Raw genomic sequence first — 25,462 nt, 5'->3', positions numbered from 1 at the left:
TTTTCTTTGATATCTAGATAAGAATAAATATTGTGAACCTTCTGATAAATGTTATGTTTCTCTTTTTTTGTACATTAGCCATCCTTGTACCCCACCATCAGTTCCCATTGCTCTGTTGTCTCTCTTGAAATAGTTTAATTTGAAACTCTCCAGTGATCACCCCTTCATCATGGTATGGCACTGGATATGGATTGTTTTGAAAGACCTTATATAGTTTATATAGTTATGTATTGCTTCTGTTTAATAAAAACCCGTTAAAAAGAATATTGTCATGTGGAAAGCCTTTGTTCACTCTTGCATGTTAATACTTTTAACCCAAAATATAAAAATAGATTTAATAATGCAATAGTATATAAAGAAGTGGAATTGAAATATAATATTTAAATTGACAAGAACAGAACACATGCAAATTGTTCTATAAAAAACTTCTCTTTAATAAATGGATGGATTCAAGTTTATAATAGTTTGACATGTCAAAGTAACAAAAGTCAAATTCTCTGACTATTTCATACAAATACTATGCATTACAGTAAACTTATCTTAAGTTACAAAAAGTGTCAGTGAAAATTCAGTATCTAACTGTCTAAAAGTGAAATTTTTCTTATCAATTGTGATTACAATTCTATTGCATGTTGGAAACCCACTGCATTGTTATAATCAAACTATTATACAGTTTACTGATGCAAACTGACAAAATGTAGCATTTTATTTTTGGCTTCCTGAATAAAGGGTGACATTTTAATAAAAATGGCTTTAGTAAGACAGAACACCAAACAACAGTAATCTATCTTAAAGAAAAATAATCAAGTATTAGGAATTTGACAGATCAGAGAACCCTGAATGTATTTCTACTACCCGTTTGTTTTTGTTGGAAAACCCCCACAGATATCCAGTATTCTCTTAGCTGAGAATAGTGTTATGGTTTTTAAATGCACACTTTGGCCACTGGCAGACAGTGTACTCCCTGCTGAGTAGTAATGCTGGTGAAAGGTAACTTGAACTATTGCTTTGAGAACAGCCTTTGGCAGGGTTGTTTGTTTTAAAGAATCAAGTGGAGACCGAGCATAGCACATGTGGTAAGATATAAGACTACCACCACTTCATAAGATGTACCAAATTCAAGGTTCAAATGGTAAGTTTGTTCATGGGGCTATGATCATTACTAAATGGCTTAACAGGGAACTCGTATTCAAAATGAACCACCAAATTATTTATTAAAAAATGACTGTACTTACTGTGTCATGTATATCTTTGCATTGCTTGCATGCTATCAATGTGTATGAAAGTATGTGTGTATCATATACAGTGCTGTGAATATGAGCAGAACAAGGCCAATTTTTTTGATAAAAATTTGATGGAGATTAATCTAGTTCCTAATGTTTGTCCAAACAACTATGACAAGCTACAGAATTACCAAAATCCAGCAATCCTATGTAGGCACAACTGCTTCATAAGTCCTCACAAGGGCCTCAACATAGGTGATAATTCCTTAAGTGTCAATAAATATGTTCACCAAATTGCTCCTTCCACTGAAATAAGTTGGGAGGTTTTCAAATGGAGGAATCCTGTGTGCATTTCAGCACACAGACGGCTCTGGATCAGAGCTCATCTTGTTAACATTTGAGCTTCATTAACAGCTTCAGATCCAAGATGGAAAATTCCATTTCCACTTCACCTGCAGTTCAAAGAAATCCTGTCGTCTATCCCATTGTCATTCTACTAAGAAATGCTTTATATAATTTGGCAATCGTGAGTAGATTGTCAATCATAAGGGTACAATTCTCAGAATCCTAATCAAAAAGTCTAAATTAAAGAACAAAGAGTGTAGGGTTAAACATGTGGCATCAAAAAAATCCAGCAGCTTAAGCAGATTGTGCTGGCTACTGATAAAACAAGAATGGTTAAAATGCAATCATAATGGCACTGTTAAAGATAATTTAGTTTCTTACTAAAAAAGGTTGGTTAAAATATGGAACATGCTCATTATTTCACATTTTTGAGAATTATTATTGTTTGACTTTTAACAGGATAATGTTGTATACCTGAGTATTGTTTACCACAAAGTCTCCCTCAAATGAGTCTATGTAAAAACTTGAAGTGGTTAGAAAAATATCTAATGCCCTTTTAATTGGAAACAATACCATTTTTATACCTTCAGTGGGATTGTATTTGTAAAATAATATGCCATAACATAATGTAAATTTATGAACAAATTAACCAGCCCTCTTTTCTTCAGGTTGTCCAATATGTGCAGCAACAAAATTGCTCCCAATTTAGCTGACTGTGTCATCTACTCTGAAGAGTTTATTCAACAAACCCAGCAATGTAATACCACATGTAAGAGTTATTTACATATTCTTCACCAGACCTTTGTTTATACATAATTTCCAGTTGGCCTCTTCCCAGTTAAATGCAAGATCCTTAAGGCAGCATGTATAATAAAAATCTAAAACCTATTCCAATTTGCTATTAATTCTACTGTATCCTTCTTCCTGAAGAAGACATGCTAACATTGGGGAAAGATACCAAATAGAATGAATTCCTCTGTTATCTTGATGAATGCAATTTGTCTTTGATAGTTGCTATTAGACTAACGGTTAAGAAAAATGTGTCACTAAAAGAAACATCTGGGTAACTCACCTATATCTGTCATTGGTTCTGTTGTGAACACAGAAGCTGGAGAAAACCTTTGCATTCCCTGTAATTGTTGAATGTTGCTGATGGCAAACTAAACAAAGCACTTTCCATTTCTCTTCATGTTTCTATTAAGAGACTCTTCTCTTAAGCAGTAGCTTACATCTGGTTAAATTAGCTGCAAAACTCACACTGCTAAAGTGAGTTCAGTCATGAACCAAATGTTACCATGTTATGTTATCTAATGTTAATGTCTAATTGCATGATTCATCTGTATTCCTCCTATAGTTCTAGGTAATGTGAAACAGCACTGTTATTTGATCTTAATGGGGGGAAACTGTTGATGTTCAGAATGACGTTTTGCATCTCTAAGTCAGACAAAAACATGAGGCAAAAAGGAGGTTGAAATCTGACACCAGAGAGAACACACTCAGCTTTGTAGTAAAATATTAATTCACTCAGCATGAGTGGATAAAAACTGACAGAGAAGTCACAATTTTAGGAACAGATATTCTCAGATACATACTAAGGTAACCTCCTTGGTTACTAGGGCAGATTTCTTTGTATTGACAATTATGTACCCTGTTTACACATAGTATTCATTCTTCCCTGCTTCATTATCAGCAACAGTTGGAAGTGAAATATTTTGTCCTGCCCAATTCCAAGGTAGCAACAAACAAAGCTGCTCATTCATCCACTGAGGCTGATGAAGTCATGCAGGCCTAATTGAGCTGATTAAAATTTATCTTTCAATGGCAGGTGTCCCTGTGGGACTTGTAAACAGCAGCACACAATACTGTAAACAGTTTAACTTCTGCTCAGTTAGTCCAGGCTTGCTGATTAGAGGAAAATCAAGACAGCAGCTCCACCTTAAGTTCTTCCCATTTCCCCCATAAACATTTTCCCCACTACATATAAAATCCTGAGTGGAGCACCATCATCTTGAGCTGGAGAATCAATTGCATACCAAAGACATTAAAATGGCCACTCTCTGAAGTTCTGTAATGAAGTCAGTTACTGACAAGGCTTCCAAAGGCTTCAGTGTAATGGAACTTTGGACTAAACCTATATTTTAGCATGATGTCCAGTTCTTGCCCCTGACGCTGACTTTGGCAAGGAAGCTGAGGCTGCTGCATCTTCTGCTTCTTCCAGTTCTTCCTGAAGCTCTTGGCTTACACTTGACTGAAGAGCTGCAGGTGTAAGCCATTCTTTTGGTAGGCAACTTTGGAGAAAGGGGATACAGGAACTGAAATAGGCAAGGCGATTCACCCAACGAGGAATTTCTTTTCCACAGAGAATCTATATGAAATGCCACAAGTTATCCAGTGCTTTTTTAAGTACATGTCAGTTTCTATACTTGAAATACAGATCACTGAACTGAAATGCCTGTCAATTATAGTACAGTGAATATGAACCCTTCCTGATGTTACCTGTGAGACAGGCAAAACGAATACTAAATCTAATTCTGAGCCAACGCAGTCCATTCTGAAAATAGCAGTAAGCTGGGCATCCAAAACTGAACATATTTTTGAATGACCTTTTTTACCCCAACAGTGCAATCCTAGCCATGCCATTTCAAAAGTTCTATTTCAGTTCAAAGGGCCTAACTCCCAGGTAAGATAAAGAGTAAGTGTATGACAAATAATTTAGTGACTCATTAATGCTGTTTCAAAAGTTCAAATTATCAAATGAAAATTACAATTATCAGTTTTCTGTATGAGTCATTTATGTGTAAGGTATAGCTTTATAAAATGCAGTTTTGTACATTCTTTCCAGTTATATGAATGTAAACAACTGGGGGGAAAGTTAAGGTTTCCAATTGCTTTTGAGAAAGAATGGCTGATTACTCCTACAAGGTCACTCTTTTTCATAACTTGGCCAGCTGGGTTAAAAACCCACAGAGCTTCCTCTCTGGAGGTGGCAGTGAAAAGTGTTGCTGCTACCATTTTATTTCCAGCAAGTCCTTGATGGAAAACACATTAATATTACATATGTAACCTATGTAGCCTACAAGTACTAAAGTGTTTATGAAAGTAATGGCCCAGGCTGAACAAATAATACTTGCCTCTGAAAAAGCTGAAGAAAAGTGATTGCAGTTTTTGTGCATTAAGTGATAGGCATTTCCTTTAAAGTCTTTTCCAAGTTCTTCTATAATTTTTTCTATATCCTCCTCCATGAAGTCAGTACTTCCAAGAACAACAGCTTCTCTAAAATAAAAGAGGGTGGAGGCAGTTGCAGAGAGAGAAAGTTGTTGCAAATCAGACTGGATATGTTTTTATTCCCCGTTTGCTCTTGACAGCATGCACACACCTCCAAAAATTATCGTGTTAAAAATAGAACCTCACTGCTTTTGTCCTCTGGTTGTTTTTGAACTTCATGCCACAAGCCCTCATTACTTTTACACTACCACTTCCTTGCTCTTATCCAAGAAATCTCTCTGTAAATCCAGATTTGTGTACATACAAATGTATAATCAATCATTTATTATGCAGTCACAGGCCCGTTAAAATTATTAGTGCTTTATACTGCATATCACTTTTTTATTACTATATGTATCATCTTTTCCTCCAAGGAGCTCAAGGTGGTGTACATGGTTCTGCTCCTCATTCTACAACCCTGTGAGGTAGGTTAGGCTGAGAGATGGTGACTGGCCCAAAGTGAGGATTCGAATCCCGGTCTCCCAGGCCATAGTCCAACACTCAAATAATTACATTAAGTTCCGTATCTCAAATTAAGAGGCAGTGGGTAGATACTTTTTGGTTGCTCAAAACGTACTATTCAAAATTAGCAGGTTGTAGTCAACAGACGTCTGAATCTAAATCACCCAAACATATTTTGGGTTACACCAATAAATGAAAAAACTTCTTACTTGAATTTAAATGTTTCTCCCAAGTCAGATGCATTTCCTGGAGAAATTTCAAATATTCCAGAAAAAGGGTATGGATGTCCACCATAAGCAAATTCTGAAATACAAAATCAGGATTTTATGCACAACTCATTGTAAGTAGGACTTTCACTTCTGGTGATTTTATAGACATGCTTTGATCAGCTGTAGGTTAAAACTGAAGTACTGCTACAAAGTAGTTTATATGTACAAATGTCAGTGCTTTATACATTTATATAAAAGTTTATGTTACATTTGGAGAACACTGATTTAAATTCCCATAACAATTACGCTGAGGCCAGTATATGCAGAAACCATGGGAGAGGCATGATCTGATCATTGGCCATGCTGCCTGAGGCTGATGGAAGTTTGAGTTCAACAACATCTGCAGAGCCACAGGTTCCCCAATACTGATCTACACCATGAATAAACAGTCAGAATATTTGTTGCAGAAATAAGATGGTGAAATGTAGGGAGTGAGACACTGCTATTTTCCTCCCTTCCTCCCTCCCACCCACCCACTACATGTCCTATGTACATTAGCTGCTTCTTTGCACCAATGTGAGATTAAAGCGTGATACATACCTCTGCCATATATCTCTATTCCTGAATGGAATACTCCAATTCCGAGAGAGGAAGTGTATTCATTCATCCAGTACTAAAAAGGAAAATGGGAAACTTAACTGATTGTGATTACGGTTTTCTAATTCACGAGGTCAGCCCTGTACATGGAAAGAGGGGAGAGAATTTTTGCAGATTCCTCTTGCAGCCTCTTGTATTTGCCTGAGCAGAGCTGGAGCAGAAGATGCTACATGAGGCTACAGTGGTGAGGTTGAATTGGCAAAAAATACCTCCCCTGCCCCTTTAATGAGTGGGAGCCTCAACAGGACCACAGCTCTGAACTGAAAGAACCTTCAGGGTACAAAAGGGCAGGACTGGATTGCATTTGACAGAAAACTATTTATTTATTTTTATTATATTTATATCCCATTTTCCTTCACATAACCCAAGTTGCTGAATATGTGATTTCCAAGCAGCCTCCCATCAAGGCACTGATAAGACCTGTACCTACTTAGGTTCAACAAGGTGATGGCTTCATGTACCACTGGAAATATCAGTTAATAGCAGAGCTGGACCATTAAATATTAAGTTCATTTCTGGTTCACCTCAGTGGCAATGCTTAGCTGTTTGATTAAACCTTTACGTCTACAAGTGTTTGTCTCATTATTAACATCGCTACACAAAACGCAGGCGGCTGGACACAAAAACAGGGAGGGGATCCTGTCTCGGCAGTACTGTATGGTGCGCAAGGTGTCAAAACTGTGTTAAGAAGCCTCTCCTTAAAAATACCTGTGACTGATAAATAACACTGACATAATGCATTGTGTTTGTTTGCAAGGTTACAGAAACCGCACATACTGAGCAATAAAACAATAAGTACAACTGTAATCCGTTCTGAAAAACCCATGGAATTTGTGTTCCACTGAATCTGCAGCCAATCTACTAGAAGAATTATAAGAACTTCACTGAGAGGGGATTAGTTCCCCCCTGCCCTGGCATGATGATTACAAATAATTACCTTCTGTACCTGGAATCAAAAGCTGAGCCTTGTTGATGGTATGGACCAAAACTAAGTCCCTGAAAAGATGTCTTTAAATGTATGAAGATTGCAAAAGTGAGTATCATGCAGCAAATATAAAGTACAATTGAGACTAGAAGAAACTCAGCTGCATGGGAAATGCAGGGGCAGCAGAGAATTGTGAATAGAAATGCACCCCACAGCTCTTGCCCAGAGTCCAGACCTTCTGCAAATGACACCACCCTTGCATTAGTCCTGTTAGGTCTAGTAGTTCCCTCAGACTATCCTACAAACAAGGAAAATTACGTCCTCTGCCATGGACTTAATTTGTAAAAGGGAACTATTTCTGGTAATAAAGTGCTTACAGAAAAAATGGTCACCAGCTTGAGTTGGATAGAAAATAAATTTCCAAAAGGTTCAACAAGGGATAGAAAAAAACCCTGATATGTTTTGAGCATATTAGACATAAGAGATTGCATTAGGTGATCTTTGAAAACCTTCCCAAACCAGTCATACTACAAACTGAAAAATAAACAAGTTAGTAGACGTGTGCCTTTTTTTGTTTGCTACAAAGCAATACACCCTCACTCTAGCTTTGCAAGTCTCCCCATAATCAGTCAATATGTCACAGTTGTACCCAAAGGTTACTTGGGAGGTTCTGCTGATCCAGGATACACTGTTCAAAGTTAGGGAATACATTAGGTGTTAGTTTACACTCCGGGGACTTTCACATATTGGGACTTTTACAGAGCATTCTCTTCATGCAGTCTTTATGTAATAGCTTTAGGATTCTCAGTTCGAATATACATTTAACTACTTACAGGATAACAAAAAATAGTGGATAGTAATTTGCCAGCAACAAGGGATCAGAGCACTTCTTGCTTTTGTCTCCCAAATGCCATGCACTGAAAGTTATACCTCACACAATGAATTTCACAAAACACATCTCGGTTCACCATCTAGCTAGGCTAGTTCCTTTCTGGGGCTAACCCACAAGGCTGCACTATTACCTAATTGTAGATTATTGTTCAGATTACTAATTAGTCAGAATAGCCATTTTGGAAAGATTGGGACATGAAGAGAACTTAGATGTCCATTGCATCTAATTTCTTGTGAACTAGGCAAATGTTGCATTATAGAAGGCAATTAAATCACTTTATAATCATACAAACAGCCCTCCAGGAAAGGAGGAAGAAAAATGGATGGAATTAAGCAAAACACAACAGGAAAAAGATTACAAGAGCAGCAAGGTTTTCTTGCTTCTGAAAAATAATTCCCATTGTTTTTGAACATGCAAACAAAAAAATAATGTGCATTCTGTAACATGGAAGCAACCATGGCAGTGAATTTGTTCACTCTGATAGCATGCTCAGGGAAGTAGACAGCTTCTGGAAGCATGCACAAAAATCCAATATATACACCACTACTACATTTGGATCACAATTACTCTGAAGAATGTAAAAATAATAGATTTGCAAGGCTCCCCACAGGAAGATGGGGTTTTTTTTTATCCACCCTCTTGCATTCCAAGTCTGGTGCAATAAGGGTGTATCCATGTGTGTCATGCAGAAGACAACACAGTACCAGGTAGAGGGATGGAACAGGAGAGAGAAGCTGAACTCGGCAGCAGTTTAAGAAGGTAAAGAGGAAATATTCTGGTAGCAATACACAAAACTCCTAAAATAGTGTAGGGGGGGATAAAAAGCAATAGGATCGGGGTGCCAACTTGAATAAAATATATGAGGGGTGGGCAGTTAAGCCCTGCACAATCGATCATATGTCGCAGTGCATGCACACCATTTGACTGGCAATACCCATCAACTTGAGCGGACCCAGCCCCCTCAAATATTTTAGAGGGGGGGGCAAAGTCTTCTCAGCTTCCAGGAGTTGGCACCTACAAATGAGATTAAGCAAAGGGGAGGGAATTGTATTTGTTTATTGAGTACATTTCACTTCTAAGAGGAATGCAGGGGTTTCTTCCTTTCATCCTCAAAAGAGGATAAGTTAGTTCTGTAGACACCAATGTGATGCCCATGGGCACCATGGCACCCTGAGATACCTCTCCAGCTGCTGCCAAGACTCCCTGTCCCAATTTGTTGTTTTAAAAAATCAAGGTTTGGGGCTTCTTTTTTGGTTGCAGGGGCTGCTTGTATGAGTGCAACTAATGTGCTTTTCATTTCTGTTTTATTTGTTTTTTGGGGGGGTGTTTAGGTGTTCTAGCTCTTTTTATTCTGTGAATGTGTGTGTGTGTTTGTGTTGTGCCCATAACAGTTTCTTAGATTTGCATATGTTCCCTTAGGCCCAAAAACGTTGGTGATGCCTGAGATAGCTGGAGAGATAGCAAACTTTCATGACGTAAATCAGACCTCAAGGCCCATCTGATCCTGCATTTTGTTTTGTCCTTGGGAAGCCCACAAACAAGGACATGAGCACAAGGACACTCCTTGCTTGTGATCCCCAGCAACTGATATTTAGAGTTGCACTCCCTCCAACCCTGGAGGTAAAAAAGCCATAATGACTAGCAGTCTTAATCTCCATGAATGGCCTGGGTTATAGCCTGCACTGGGAGAAGGAAAAGCGGAAAGCAAACCAGACAAACCACCCCACCCCACTGCTTCTTATCTTTGCCACTACTACCAAGTGGCCATTTTATTTTTCTCTGGTTGCCTCCACTAAATAGCCCTTTAACCTTATGAATTTTAACTAGCTCAACATTTTCCTAATATTGGTAGGAGTAACATGGCACTTAAGCATGTGGTGAGTATCAAGACCTCAAACTGATTTCCCCCCTACAGCAACTATGCTTAAGGATTTAGTAATACAAGTTGAACAGTTTTCATTAAAACTAAGGGTGGAATTCAATGTTACACTATTAAGATTGCTCCATCAGTACAAGCCCCATTGTGCCAGCAGGACTCGTTGTGCTGCCTCCTGCTAGCACAAGTTGAATCCAGCCCTAACTTTACAATTTAAGTAACTACATATCAGAGCTAACAAACAAACAGCAGCAGCGACAAATGCTCCCAGCCCTTTGTCTTCTGGATTGTTTCCCTATCCAAGCCACTACTTATCAACTTGCACTCTCGGTTCAGCTTCTGAGTCTCATTTGGTCTCCTCCTGGCTTCTGCTGCAGTGCCCTTCTGTGCACTTTAGCACTTTCTCAGTGTTCCAGCTCACTTTAAATGTTCCAGCCCTTTAAGTTTCTGATGCCACAATTTTCTTCTACTTTCAACTAACTACCCTGTTTTCTAGCTATTTTACTTCAGCTCATGGGTGTAGCCAGGATTTTTGTTAGGGGGCACAGGACTTTGCTTGGGAGGAACAGGACTTTGGGGGGGGGGTGAACTGATGTGATTAAGTATTTCTACTGTTTTACTTGATGGGGCAACCCATGCTTCAGCTGCTTGTTAGCCAAGGCATAAAACATTAGGACCAGGTGAATAGCATGTCAATAGACTGTGCACCTATTATCGAATGCCATTCTGGCTAAACTAACTTATTTGAACTTAAACAATACGGAAAATTTACTCTTTGAGCTGTAGAAATTTGCAGCTAATAAAAACATTCACTCATTCAAAAAACTTTGACAACAACATCAAAGTTGTCCTATCTGTATTTTTTCAAGTTATTTTTCAAAATACACTTATATCCCATCATTCTTTCAAGAAGCTCAAGGGGGTATACATATTTCTCTGCAATCCCTCTTTTATCTCCACAACACTTATGTGAGGTAGTTTAGGCAGAGAGATAGTGAACCCAGCCTTCATGGCTGGGTAAGCATTTGAACCTAGGTCTCCTCACTTCTGTTCTGACAGTCAATTCACTCAATTCACACTGGCTTTCTGCAATTCTTAAGAAGCTGTTGTGCAATGCTGAAGAAGTCAGATAACTAGATAGGAATGGTGTGTGTCATTTATGAGCTGGCAAAGTCAAAGATTGCAACACTTTAGCCAAAAGCAACAGGGAGTTAAATATCTCCAATGTTTCCCCCACATGATAAACCAGTACAGTACAGTACTATAATTTAGACTTTAAGGCCACCTGACTACACGAGTGCTAACCTGTTTGAAAAGATATTATGTTTCTGCTTGTGTCCAGGAATTATCATTTGATCTTTTAAGTAGTCACACACACACACCCCGCAACCAGCTTAGGTTCTTTGTACATGCAAAAATGGTGGTGTAAGGCTCTAGTCCTCAAGGCAATTCAGAGGGTAAGAAACTTGAGGATTGTGTTCTGGCCAACTCTGATAGATCCTTATTAAAACACTATCGTTCTTTCTTTGTATGCATGGCATCACAAAGATCAACTCAAAGTACCAAAGATGGAGATGGGCATGAATCCAACACCCAAAGAGAGGCAACTGAAAATTCACACACCTGTTGCGATAACTTTAGAGCCCTTAATAATTCCCTCGCTTCCAAATTGTTATTGTACCTTTCCAGGGCAAAAAGGGGATAATGAAAGGAGCATCTAAACCAGCATCCTGCTGTTGCAGCAATGTATGGAAGGAGGAGGAGGGGAAAGAAACATGTGAGCGCCGAGGAACCGCAGAAGGATACTCCTGTGGCGTTTGGGAAAGGAAGGAGCTATGGAGGCAGAGCAGCAGCAGCCCAGGGCGAAAGATGAGAGAGAGAGAGAGAGCGCCCAGGAAATGTGAGAGAGTTGAACCTGGCGGGGAGTTGCGGGGACAAACGCAGGCAGGCCCCCGACGGCCGGCTCCGTCGTCCACTCACCATGTCGTAGACGTTGAGGATCACCAGCTGGTTCGCCATTCTCCCCTCGCGCGACTCCAGGCAGGGGTCCCTCTCAGGCCTCGGGCGGCGGCCTCGGGGCGCTCTCGGGAGGCCCCCCGGGCGGCCGCCGCCTCCTCGTCCGGCCTCTGGCTGAGGGGCGCGACGGAGCCGCCGGCAGCATGGAGCCGCCTCCGCTGAGGGAAAGAGGGGAGCCGGGGCCGCGTCCCCACGAAGCCTCCTTGCCCCGCGCTCGGCAGACGCGAGCCGAGAGCCGCCACCGACACCCGGGTGGGGCCCAGCGCAGCTCCGCCTCTCTTGTTTGTCTCCGGGCTGCTGCCGCCGCCCGCCCCTACGGGCCGCGGGGGACGCGCAAAAGTGACCTTCCCTGAGGAGCGGCTGTTGCGCCGCCCGCGCGCCCCTTCCTCCCCTCTCGGCCAACGGCTTTCGCGAAGGAGCCCTTCCAGCTTGCCCACATCTTCAGCGCCGGGGAGGTGAGGCGCCCAAACTACAACCCCCAGCATGCAGCGCGGAAGGAAGCATGTTTCCCGGCAGCCCAGAGGGAAGAAGCGGGAGTCTTTTCCCCAGTTCTGCCTTCTTCTGGCTGCTAGAATGCGCGAGGGTTCCTCGACCAACGGCCTTCCGAATGTCCGCGCGAAAGTTCGCCTCGTGTGACCCGAGGCGGGGGCAGCTGGCTGAGCGCCCTCGCTGCCGCCAGGGAGACGGGTGCGGGGCCCGGTGGGTATGTGAAGGAGCCGCCGCTGCCCTCAGCTGACTGAGGGGCTCAGAAGCACTTCTGTGGCGGAGGAGCTGCCAGGGCGCACGCAGGATTCGAGCCCTTTTGCTTCTTTGTGGCCTTATGCGCCCGCTGGAATAGGATGGAGGAGGAGAGGGGGATCAGGAGCGGGCGTGTGCAGCGCCCGATCCCATCTGGAAGCCCCTTTGCAGTGCTTCTGCTTCCCCTCGCCTCGCAAGCGGCGCTTAACATCATCAATCGCTGGCCTCCTCTCCTTCATGTGCAAAGGGAGGTTCTTTTTATAACAGATCACAGACTCCCATTATGTGCAACCTGGGGAAACTCGGTTTAAGCAAAGAAATTGGCAAACCAGGCTATCAAACGACAGTTGCAAGTTTGTACGTTGGAGAGAACTGTGATTTCTTGCAAAGTGAAAGCAGCAGCTCTTTCTTCTCATCTACAAAGAACAGAAGTAGGGAAAGCACATGACGCTGACAGTTGCTATGCCTAATTCATAGTCAATTTCACCATAATGAGATTATAATTTGAACAGGACTATAAATTCATTACAGTAGCAGTGTTTTAAACCTGTGAACAAATAGATGGTGATCACCACATCCGTGTTATCTGCATAAGGATGCAGTTAACATTTCAGGTGTGAAATATGGCTATGGTCGTGTTCTGCTTCCTATCTGTTCCTTTTTCATTCTTTATGTGGGCACAAGCTGTAATCGCCATGAGAAAGGTCTGCTGTCCCCTGGCACAACACTCCCCTAACATCCTCTTCCCAATTGCTTAGTCCCCTAGTACCATCCTTTGCTCCCAGACTGCCCAGCAGCCATTTGTCAGTGCTGCCCAATTAACGTCCCCAAATTACCATTGTAGCAACCAAAGCTGCCTCGTGATCTCTCTATCAACCAATGGTGGTGCAGAAACAGAGCACCTGATTGCTGTACTGTACTTGAGTGAGCAGGCTGCTCACTCCCACAGGTTGAAGTGAGAATTTATTTCCCAGGATGACCCACAGCCATTTCACTGCACCTTGGAAAACATAATTCCTTCTAGATATATGTGCTCATTATATGCAAATAAAGGGATGGGGCCATAAGAATAATAAGTAAACCTTGGAGTGGCCCTTTGGTGCCCTATCTCCTTTCCTGTTTTGTACATAGCATTTGGGAGCCAAAGAAAAGACAGTATAGTTATAAAATCAAGGCTGAAAGACCAATGAGCTGTACAAGAATGCTGCATTTCTCACACTGTTTTTTTTCATTTTCAGTAAATCACTTTCAATGGGTTGTTACACTGATCATTACTAGGTTCCCTTTCAGCTCCCAATTCCATTCAGCCCCCGTGTTCTAATACGGAGTTTTGATATACTGTATACACATATGACGAAATAACTTTATTTTTTCCACAGCAGAGTTTGAATGGTGTAGGAAATGAATTTATTTTATATTGATTTGAAGCTTGCAATGTGCTATTTTCAGATGGTTTTTTTTAAAAAAAACATATAAAATTTGATTCAGAAGAATGTCAAAAGTGGTGGGGGAGAGTTTGTTTAGTGGTGGCGAATTCTTGTTTAGGATACAGTATATCTTTCTGAGCAGATTAATGTAAGGAACAACAAACTGCTCTCTTAAAAAAATATTAAACTAGGGAGAAACGGTTGCCCTCCAGATGCTGCTGCATCACAGCTCCCATAATCCCTAACCATTGGCCATGTTAGTTGGGGACCACAGCTCAATGATAGAGCATATATTTTGTGTGGAAAAGGTCCCAGGTTCAATCCACAGCATTTCAAGGTATGGTTGGGAGAGACCCCTGCTTGAAATCCTTCAGAACAGCTGCCAGTCAGTGTAGACAGTACTAAGCTGGTTGGACCAATGATCTGACTTGGTATAAGGCACCTTCCTATGGAGCTGCCAGGAGTTCAGTAACACTTGGGGGAACACAAACGCTAAATGGTCCATCCTCATGTTAAACCACATTTTGCCGTACCCCGTGTTTATTAAATGATTTATCAAGGACCAACGGGGAACTTCAGTGTCACAGCTTGCCCAGTGCCTCTTCCTTCCCCCTGCCCCTGATTGTGCCATTGACTTCTGATTGGACTGAAACCCACACCAACAGCTCCCCATATGCTAGGTAAAGGTGGCTGGGAGACAAAGAAGTTCAGAGGGGGAGGGGAATGTGGTGTCCCTCATCTGAGGGCAGGGGAAAGATGCTGAAAGAAATGAGAAAGAGATACAGGGTTAATTTTTTTAAAAAAGAATAACAATAAACTGGTAATAGAAAAGTTGTTATAGATGGAAGAAATCAATGCTAAAGGAACAGGGAGGAGGGTTGAAGCAAACAGGCAGTTTGCAGAAGAATAAGGCACAAGTATGACAAGGGATAAAAATACTTGGGGAAACATGAAAGAGAGGAGGAAATAAAAAGCAAAATCTTTCTCTACTCCAAATTAGCAAATTTCTGGCTAAAATGGAGAGGCCGAGTTTCAACAGCCTTACAGCCAATGTATGCTCTTAGCATGAATGAAACTGAGCTATGGAACTCCTTGTCACAAGAAAATCTCTGAAGCAAAAAACTTGAGAAATTTCAAAGAGGGATTAGGTATCAGTAGAAAATGATGCCAGTAATTGTTAGCTGATTACGCCAAAGTCTGCCTCCCTCTGCTACAATTTTGTGACTGGTGGGTCTCAGTAATTTTAAGCTATATCAAATTGGAATGGAAGGTAGAGCGTTTGAGAACACGTTTATTGCTTGCTATAAATATTTGTACACAGACATTTGTCCTAACACCCAAGCTTGTCACTTATCTACCACCATTATGAATAGTACTATGAACAGTGCTAAGGATTAGTGTCTCACTCTGAACATTCACTCACTGTGAAAAACTCTATAAATTGAAAGTGGAGACACTATATGTTCTTTCCATTGTCTGTTTATTTTGTAGCACAATAGAATCTTCAATAAAAACAAAATTTAAAATAACAACCAGTGCTAACGATTCAGTTCTTGAGTATCCAGAGGTCATTGTTAACATCACAGAACCATTCCTGAATAAATATTTTATTTTCTTGTTAAAAAATTATTGCACAGAAGGAATGGACCAATTTGGGATTGGGATTTTGAAAAATATAAGATGATCAGCTTTTGAGGGTTTTAGAGAATGTTAGAAAATTGTGTTTAAAAGTATACTTGTATTAATCTTAGTTTGAAACATTACAGCATTTGTTTAAAACATTACAGCATTTGTGTAAAACATTACAGTATTGTATGTTCATATACAGTTTAATAAGTACAAGTAATAATTTGTAACTGGGTTACTCATATTTCTTCGCTTCATCTGAAGAAACCGCTGAAGTAATCTCTGAATTAAATGACACCACTGGGTCCACAAAATGGAGTGCCCGAAATAATTTCACATACCGATAGTAGCTGAAGGCAAGGACTCCCCAAAAGAAAACAACTATCAGGCAAGCCCAACCGGCAATCTTAAGCATGTTTAGGCTAAAATACAAACAAAATGGAACATAAGTGTGTGTGTGTTCATTCAATGAGATGCTGGCTAATAATAATAATAATAATAATAATAATAATATTTTTTTATTTATACCCCACCCAGCTGGCTGGGTTTCCCCAGCCACTCTGGGCGGCTTCCAACAAAATATTTAAAAAACAATAAAATGCATTATTGTCACAAGCTCCACTGAATGGAATGTAATTATTTGTTTAGCTTCCAATACACGTAGAATGTTATTGGAACACCTACACAGAGCTGGGGTGTGTTATAGCAGGCTGTGCCCCTCTCACCTAAACTTGACACTGCTGTGGCACTCACTACGCATGCCATACTCAATCCCCTAGCTCATGATCTAATTTTCGGAGTCACTTTTTTACACACAGAGAATGTTAACATTCATATTATCAATCTTCCATTGAACTAGAAAAAAATCTGAAAGCCTCTAGGCTTTTTAAGAATGTAGAAAGTAAATACATCTTCCCAGATTTCAGAACACGGAGTTTGTTCAATGGATTTATACTAAACTTTGTATCAGGATTTTTACCAAACTTTTGTGCAGGAATGGGAACTAATGTTTGATCTCATGCCAACAACTCAAGAGTACTAATGCCTACCTTTCAATGATGCCATGTGTCCGAACTGCAAAATAAGCTTCATAAGGACAAAAACTGGAATAAAAAATGAGAGACTAAACATTATTTTTCATAACATTAGAGGGGAACCCCGAAAGGGTCAAATTTTAGTCGATTACTGCTTCAGAAAAATCAAGTGTAAGATTCATGACAGTGATGATGCTGTGAGAGGAGTGGTGACAGATACATTTGGGCCCTTCAGAGACGGGGCTACTGATACTAGTAGTCCTTGATAGCCTTAACCAACATGAACAGAACTATTCTCCTTCCATATCAGCATGTGTTCTCTGCATGAGTATAAGAAAAAGTGCTACCACAGTGCCCCACCCCCCAGCACCCTCATTTATGAGATTGGTTATGTAAGTGTTTTTCCATATGTACATAAGAAGCTGTAATTGCTGATGTTTGTACAGAGATTAAATTAGATGAACACACTCTCTGCATGGGTGTGTGAGGTTTTTCTACTCTAAGCAAATATTGTGTGTAAAAGAAAGCAGAACTGGTAACAAACTAGACTTGCAGATTGACTGAACTTTGTCTTCCTCCTTGGATACCATCAGTTTAGCACATGTGCAGAGGCGTTATGCCAGGACCCTCCCATAACACAAAATGGGTGAGATTCAGAGTTCTGTGTACCTTATTTTATTTAAATTGTTTTACTGTATTTGTCATCCAATAACTAAAGTTTTCTGGGTGATATTCAGCACACTGAACTGAAAATCTGCTATGTTATTGTGTTCCTAAGTAACAGCTAGATGTCATCTCTGCTATTGACCTATTGTATAATGTACACCATATATGACACTCAGTATTAGGTCTATATACTCAAAGAAGATCCGTTGAAACTATTTAACTATTTAATTGAAACTATTGAACTATTTAAGTAACTTAAGACTACTGATTTCAATGGATCTACTTTGAATACAAGTTGAGTATCGTCCCAAACACTTAGGAATTAACTTAATTACAAATTTATAAACATGTTCCATTCAGGTATAATTATATTCAACAAAAGAGATGTAAAGACTGTCTCAAGGCAAATCTAAAAAAATGTAGTATAAACACCAACAAATGGGAAACACTGGACTGCGAGTGCTCCAACTGGAGAACAGCCTTTACCAAATGTGTCATGGGCTTTGAAGACACTCGAACTCAAGATGCAAGGAGAAACGTGTTAAGAGGAAGGCATACTTGGCAAATCCACACCGTGATCAACTCCTGCCTGGAAACCAATGTCCCCACTGTGGAAGGACGTGTGGATCCAGAATTGGCCTCCACAGTCACTTACGGACTCATTGTTAAAACCGTGTTTATGGAAGACAATCTTACTTGGCAATGAGTGATCACCAAAGAAGAAGAAAGAAGATACTTAACCATACAGCTGCTAATTATGTTAAAGCTAACCTGTAGTTTGGATCCATTATCTTCAATCTGAACAGGAAAATGCCAGCATAGTCCTGAGGCCAAATGATAGAGTTGATGCCAGAATGGTTCATGAGTTCATATTGATTATCTAGTGTCCCTAGAAGTCCAGCACCACCACTCATAAAACAGGATACGTAATTCTGGGTGGGGAAATGTAATTAATTTACCATAAGACACACATCCATAATACGTGAGGAATATGGTAAGTACAAATAATATACCTGTTTTATGTCCTAAAGTGTTTGCATAATAAATAAGTAGCTGATTCCGTAGTTGGGTTGCAAAAAAATAATTAGGTATAGCTTAAGACAAATAGTTTTCAAACAATTGGCAAATCATGCAATCCAGAACATCAGCAAAGCTGGTGGATAGGAGGAAGATCCAAAATATCTAAAGCTCTGCTTGGGACACACAAACAGGGTGGATAGAAGGATGGAACTCCCTTTCTGGCCGTTTTTGAGAGGGTGGGGGTAACATTACAATTTCTCACCTATTGTTTCCATGGGGTATATTTTGTTCTGTTTGGCGTGTGTAAGAAGAAGGGGAAGGCTTTGGATTCATGTCCCCTTTTTACCTCTACTGGTATCTGTAAGATAAGGGCTACATATGTTTTTACAGGGCTGGTAGGTGCCTTACAAGGTCAGATTTCCTGTTTCAAGGTACGGCACCACCTGCTGCCTTTGGAGAAGGAGATCCAAAACATCATATAGCTCTAGAGATGCACTGCTAGTGACCACAGGATTGTGCCCTAAGTATTATTGCATTGCCTCTTGAATATTAATTTGTGCGTCCTGATCAATATTCATAGGCAAAATACCATGAGAGCTTCAGAATTCATATTATTAATTTCCTTATTATATACATTTTCTTACCTGTCTCCCCCAATAGCGATCTATAGTATATGCAGTAATGCTTTCTAGATCCTGAGGAACCATCGAAGACATATTTTGTGCATTGCTCAAACAGCGTACCTGTTCAAAGAATATAAATGCACAAAGTAAAACAGAAATCACATGCACAGTCTCAGTCAAAGTCTCAGCTGTACAGCATATTTAAATTTTATCAATCTCTTAAGCTTGATACTGATGAAACTGGTAAATATAAAAGTTTAAAGCATTGTAACACAAATACAACCGTTCATAGATTTCAGTCCATCCTGTTTTGCCTCCTGACACTTTGTCAACCTTACTGGGATCTCAGGTAAGGTCATGTGCAGCATTCGGAAGCCTTATATGGTCTCGTGGAGGCTCTCACAAGAGCTTGCCAGAAGCCACCACCACATCTACTTGCTTCTCTGGTAGTGTGTGTGCGTGGACACACAGAGGTATTCCTTGCATTCCACTGTCTGTTTGGACCTATGTCTGCCGGATGCAATGGACACTGCCTCCAAAACCTTGGGGCAACAATTAAGGCACTGGCTCAAGCTAGGAATCTGTGGTGGACTTTGTGCCCCTTAAAAATTCTGAAGATTCTGATATTTCCTCCCATGGTAATTTTAAAAATGTAGTGTTGATAAGGTGTCTGGTCTAGAGGTTAGAAGGGTCAATTGGAGTGTGGCAATCTCATAGATCCTTAGAATTCTCGTATTTGGTGTTTTCTCAAATTTGGACAGAGCAGATGTAAATATTACATATGTCGTGTTAAATGCAATAGCACATAGGTTTTGGCCCTCAGTTTAGCATTTATACTCACTACAGATAACTTTTAAGGGGGAAGTGAAGTCAAGAAGCAGGAGGATAACTCTGAATGGCAGCTAAGTTTCACATACTAATTGGAATGAACCAACCAATTTCTGGGCAGGCAGCTTATAGTTTGTATCTGTTGGGCTGTACACAACTGTTCCATTATTAAAAACCATGTATTGAATAAATTGTTGTGTGTAGTTCACCATACTACACAAAAAGGAATTTAATGCATTTGGCAAGTTCAGTTGGTTAAAGCGTGGTGCTGATAATGCCAAGGTTGCAGGTTCAATCCCCATATGGAACAGCTGCCTATTCCTGCATTGCAGGGGGTTGGATTAGATGATCCTCAGGGTCCCTTCCAACTCTGCAATTCTATGATTCAGTTATTTCAGTACTTGTGTCTTGTCTATTAAACATGTTGCTTCTAAAGTTTTGAAGAATTTGCTTTTAAATCAATTTAGCACTGTCAAGAGGGACGCGGGTGGTGCTGTGGGTTAAACCACAGAGCCTAGGACTTGCCGATCAGAAGGTCGCGGTTCGAATCCCCACGATGGGGTGAGCTCCCGTTGCTCAGTCCCTGCTCCTGCCAACCTAGCAGTTCGAAAGCACGTCAAAGTGCAAGTAGATAAATAGGTACCGCTCCGGTGGGAAGGTAAACGGCGTTTCCGTGTGCTGCTCTGGTTCGCCAGAAGCGGCTTAGTCATGTTGGCCACATGACCCGGAAGCTGTACGCCGGCTGCTTCGGCCAATAAAGTGAGATGAGTGCCGCAACCCCAAAGAGTCGGTCATGACTGGACCTAATAGTCAGGGGTCCCTTTACCTTTACTTTAGCACTGTCAAGAGCTGTGTAAAAGACTGATTCAAACAACATCCATTAAAAAACCCTATTGTAAACAAAAATTCATATTTATTAAAAGCATTTATATACCACTTACTATTTCAAAGATGTTATCGTATTTTTCGCTCTATAGGACACACTTTCCCCCCTCCAAAAATGAAGGGGAAATGTGTGTGCATCCTATGGAGTGAATGCAGGCTTTCGATGAAGCCTGGAGAGCGAGAGGGGTCGGTGCGCACCGACCCCTCTCGCTCTCCAGGCTTCAGGAAGCTATCTGCAAGCCTTTGGAGCCCGGTGGGAGCTCCCACTGGGCTCCGAAGGCTTGCGGATAGCAACCTGCAGCCTGAAGCCCAGGGAGCGCAACGCTGCCCGGGCTTCAGGCAGCTATCCGCAAACCTTCGGAGCGCTCCCCCAGCCCGCAAGCTCTGGGAGTGGTGGCAATTTTTTCTTTATTTCCCCCCCTAAAAACTAGGTGTGCCCTATGGTCCGGTGCGCCCTATGGAGCGAAAAATACGGTATATCACTAAAATAAAAACACAACCTCAAACCAGTTAAATAGCAATATAAAAGCATTCAAAAGTGAATAAAGCAGAAATTTGTAAGATTCAAACATGTAAAAAAGGTTCAATCTTAGATGTCGGGGAAAGCCTGAGCAAAAATATGTCTTCACAATACATCTATCTGAAGCAACTGGTGGTTGCTGTTTCATGAATGGCAGATGGAAGGGCATTTCACAGTTGAGGAGCAACAGCAGAAAATGCTGATTTTGAAGTCATTGCCCCAAGACATTTTATGGGGTGTGTGGTGCCATGAGAATTCCCCCCCAGTTGATCTAAATGATCTTAAGGTCTAAAATGGGGCAGGTGGTCTCTTCTTCTTGATTAACCTGAAAGGTTAGTGTACAAATGTCTGCTCACCTGTTGTACTGTTGTGTTATAATGGTAGTCATTCCTGCCATTCATCTCCCACAATATATAATTTGCCTCAACAGTCCCAATCATGTTTTCACGCTCATATCTAGAAAGACCAGAAATACAGTGTCATGTCTCTGTAAAGGACAAAAAAAGACCAAAAACAACAACAACAAAAGCATACTAAGGGTATACACTACTGTAGGCCAGAGTTCTTGCCAATAAGGCAATTTTTAAAAATATGGAACTCGTGGGGAATTGTGGTAATGAAGATAATAGCTGCATTATCACTCTTTTATCTTTCATCTGATTGGGATGGTCAAAGAAAGGGCTTAACGAATAAATATATATAAATACATATTTTCCATGGGTTTATAGTGTTTAAAAGCTGCTTACAAGAGAACAGTAGGACGAAATGGACGTGCGTAATGGACCTCTATTGGGCAACCAAATAGCGCAAAATTGTACTCTTGCACCTAGGAGAAAGGTAGGTTAACATAAATCTCTCCTTGCCTTCTATTTGCATCAATAGTATACTTAACATATTTATTTATTCACTTTATTAGTTGCTTGGCACTTAAGGAATCTCCAAGTGACTTACAAAACTTAAAAGCATAAAGCATGGCAGAGAATCAAAAAGAAGTACATTGTATTACAATAAAAGCTATGCAAATGCCACAAAACAGCAGAAAAACCTTCAACAGAAAAATGCCATTACAGTTGTACCTTGGTTTTCAAATGCCTTCGTACTCGGACGTTTTGGCTCCCAAACGCTGCAAACCTGGAAGTGACTGTTGCAGTTCGCAAACTATTTTTGGAAGCCGAATGTCCGACGGGGCTTCTGCGGCTTCTCATTGGCTGCAGGACCTTCCTGCAGCCAATCAGAAGCTGAACTTTGGTTTCCAAATGTTTTGGAAGTTGAACGGACTTCCGGAACAGATTCCATTCAACTTCCAAGGTATTACTGTAATAGCAAAACCATCATAATCTCTCAAATGCTCTGTAGGTATGTTTTTACCTCGTGCCAAAAGCAGGACCTGGTTAGGGAAAGTGTTCCACTAGTGGGAGCTCTAACTGAAAATTAAATGTGTAGTTCTTACCCAGTATTCTCCCTGTGTTTTGACCCATCGATATTTCCTAATGTGAGGAAAAAAATAAAGTTTGTCAATGGTAAGGACAATGTTTTATTTATTTATTTATCTATCTATCTATCTATCTATCTATTAATTTATTATTATTATTATTATTATTATTATTATTATTATTATTATACCCCCACCCATCTGCCTGGGTTTACCCAGACACTCTGGGTGGCCCATAGCATATTTTAGAACATAATAAAACATCAAACATTAAAATCTTCCGGATACAGGGCTGCCTTCAGATGTCTTCTAAAAGTCAGATAGTGTTTTATTTCCTTGACATCTGAAGGGAGGGTGTTCCACAGGGAGGGTGCCACTGCCGAGAAAGCCCTCTGCCTGGTTCTCTGTATCCTCGCTTCTTGCAGTGAAGGAACCAGCAGAAGACCCTTGGAGGAGGACCTCAGTGTCTGGGCTGAACAACGAGGGAAGGAAATGCTCCTTCAGGTATACTAGACCAAGGCCATTTAGGGCTTTAAAGATCAGCACCAACACTTTGAATTGTGCTCGGAAGCACGCTGGAAGCCAATGAAGATCCTTTAGGACTGGTGCTATATGGTCCTGGCGGCCACTCCCAATCACCAGTCTAGCTGCCACATTCTGGATTAATTGTAGTTTCTGGGTCACCTTCAAAGCATAGCAGCAGTCCAAGCGGGAGATAATCAGAGCATGTACCACTCTGGTGAGACAGTGTGCAGGCAGGTAGGGTCTCAGCCGGCGTATCAGGTGGAGCTGGTAAACAGCTGCCCTGGACACAGAATTGACCTGCGTCCCCATGGACAGCTATGAGTCCCAGCCTGCGCACCTGGTCCTTCAGGGGCACAGTTACCCCATTCAGGACCAGGGAGCCCCCCCCCTGCCTGCCTCCTGTCCCCCAAAACAGTACGTCCATCTTGTCAGGATTCAACCTTAATACGATAGCCACCATACATCCTCCAACTGCTTCCAGACACTCACACAGGACCTTAACTGCCTTCATTGGTTCAGATTTGAAGGAGAGGTCAAGCTGGGTACTATCCGCATACTGATGAACACCCAGCCCAAACCCCCTGATAATCTCTCCCAGCAGCTTAATATAGATGTTATTGCCTATAATGTGTGATTAGGTCTCACACTTTAAATTTTAAAGTCACAACTGCTCCTCCATTTGCCTCCTCATTTTTCACTACTAAATAGCTGTGCACTCCATTGCAATTCCCGAATGCTCAGTCCTCAAAAGGAAAAAGTGAAACGAGAAAATTAGGAGAAAATATTTAGCAGATTGAGGATGAGAAGGGAAACGGAGCCACTTTCGCTTAGCTGACAAACCAGCAACTTCCAGCTCCTCTTCTTGTCCCCCCCGCTCAATTTCAGCTGCTCATTATAAAGAGTTTTGGAACTAAGAACTACTAGTTTCTGATTTTGCTTCTCCACACTCCTTCATCCCAATTCCTTTCCCTTTTGTGTCATGGCCTTTAGATTATAAACCCAAGAGCAGGGTATTTCATGACTGATCTTTGTAAACCGCCCTGGAAGCCTTTTTTCACTGGAGAATAATTTAAAAAATCCTACAAACAAACAGGCTATGGAACATGGCTGAGAACAGGCATCCTATAAAATAAAAATAACATATTTATCTTATTTACACTTTCCATATAGCAAAAGGATATGGTGGAGTATAAATTTAGCAAAAGACTTAGTAGCAAGCTCACTATTGTGTTTTGGGACAGACTAAATGGGTTTGCCAGCAAAGTTAAAATACTGCTGCTTGGATGAACTTTTGGAGGGAGGAATTTTGTATCTGGATTCACTATGTCAGTCTCAGAAATGATCAGCACTATCAGAGTTGGCAGCTCTGATGAATGACAGCATTAAAAAAACAAAAAAATGATGCCTGTACTCTACCACCTACAGAACACTTTAATAAATTGGAAAAGCAGTCAAAAACAATCTATTTCTATCCATATTTTATATGAAGTTTCTTACGCGGGTATTTTGAATGTAAAAGTTTGATTGCTACAATTTGTGGGTCTGTGGACACAAAAAAGAGAAATACAATTATATAAAGATATTTATGATTAAATGATAGTTTGAAAATATAGCACAGAATTTATTATGGTCCTTCTACATTTTATATATTATTAATATTCTTATTATTTCATTTATATATAACTGAATGCCAAAATAGGGTTCTAAAAGGTTTACGAGGTATAAAACCAATTATATTAAAATATAAACATCCATAATTAAAATACACAATAAAACAATCTAATGAAAATAACACAGCAATTTAAACAGAGGTCTCTGGTGAAGAGTTCAAGAGAATGCCTACATAGACAGAAGCATCTTCTAAAGCTGGAAGAATATCAGTACAAATGCAATTTCTTGCATTTCAGTAAGGAGTGTACAGTTGGCCTGCAACTTACACAGAGGCAACATTCCAAGGGTTTGCATGCAAAGGCAGGAAGACCCCTGAAACTGCCACCACATGACTATCCCTATCTTACAGGAAGTGGTGGAGGAAGAGGGGTGCGGGGTGTGTGGTCCACCCTGGGTTTCATCACCGGGGGGGGGGGCGGGTTGACAAAATGAGTTGTTTAAAAAAACTGGGCTCACAAAACTTTTTAGGAGGGACGTGGTGGCTGTGGCTGGATGGTTAGGTGGGAGCCGGTTGAAGTTAAATCCTTCGAAGACAGAGGTCCTCTGGCTGGGACGGGACGATAAGGGATTGAGGGCGCAACTCCCATCTCTTGCGGGG

General features: G+C 40.8%; 2 protein-coding genes across 9 annotated transcripts in view; both read right to left on the bottom strand.

The window, feature by feature from the left end:
• Nucleotides 1-410: 410 nt before the first annotated feature.
• Nucleotides 411-12,524, bottom strand: DESI2 (desumoylating isopeptidase 2). The gene is made up of 5 exons (XM_053382700.1): nt 11,834-12,524; nt 6,104-6,176; nt 5,504-5,597; nt 4,700-4,841; nt 411-3,933 (listed from the first exon to the last, which is right to left on the bottom strand). The coding sequence occupies exons 1-5, from the start codon at nt 11,870-11,872 to the stop codon at nt 3,700-3,702; spliced, it is 582 nt and encodes a 193-aa protein (XP_053238675.1). The 5' UTR covers nt 11,873-12,524; the 3' UTR covers nt 411-3,699.
• A 1,426-nt stretch (nt 12,525-13,950) lies between these two features.
• The window catches only part of CATSPERE (catsper channel auxiliary subunit epsilon), a 51,893-nt gene continuing 40,381 nt past the window's right edge, over nt 13,951-25,462 (bottom strand). For 6 of the 8 annotated variants that reach the window (XM_053382689.1, XM_053382690.1, XM_053382693.1 and 3 more), the window contains 8 exons: nt 24,691-24,735; nt 22,687-22,723; nt 21,983-22,062; nt 21,593-21,692; nt 19,025-19,123; nt 18,132-18,292; nt 16,710-16,763; nt 15,496-16,082 (listed from right to left, as the gene is read on the bottom strand). In XM_053382689.1, the coding sequence (XP_053238664.1) occupies nt 15,896-16,082; nt 16,710-16,763; nt 18,132-18,292; nt 19,025-19,123; nt 21,593-21,692; nt 21,983-22,062; nt 22,687-22,723; nt 24,691-24,735 (763 nt within the window). In that variant the 3' untranslated portion in view covers nt 15,496-15,895. Of the gene's footprint in view, nt 14,794-15,495; nt 16,083-16,709; nt 16,764-18,131; nt 18,293-19,024; nt 19,124-21,592; nt 21,693-21,982; nt 22,063-22,686; nt 22,724-24,690; nt 24,736-25,462 lie in introns of those variants that run through there. The other 2 variants (XM_053382692.1, XM_053382691.1) reach the window with 2 other exon arrangements.

The sequence above is a fragment of the Podarcis raffonei genome, chromosome 3, assembly GCF_027172205.1.
Source record: "Podarcis raffonei isolate rPodRaf1 chromosome 3, rPodRaf1.pri, whole genome shotgun sequence".
Taxonomy (NCBI): Eukaryota; Metazoa; Chordata; class Lepidosauria; order Squamata; family Lacertidae; genus Podarcis; species Podarcis raffonei.
The sequence above is the reverse complement of the archived record's forward strand: the minus strand, read 5'-3'. Positions and strand labels throughout refer to the sequence as shown.

Coding starts and splice junctions, on each gene's coding strand:
- DESI2 (XM_053382700.1), bottom strand. CDS start 11,872: ATGGCGAACCAGCTGGTGATCCTCAACGTCTACGACATG. Junction 6,177..11,833: donor TCCTCAACGTCTACGACATG/GTGAGTGGACGA, acceptor TTTCCTTTTTAG/TACTGGATGAATGAATACAC. Junction 3,934..4,699: donor TTTCTTCAGCTTTTTCAGAG/GCAAGTATTATT, acceptor CATTTCATATAG/ATTCTCTGTGGAAAAGAAAT.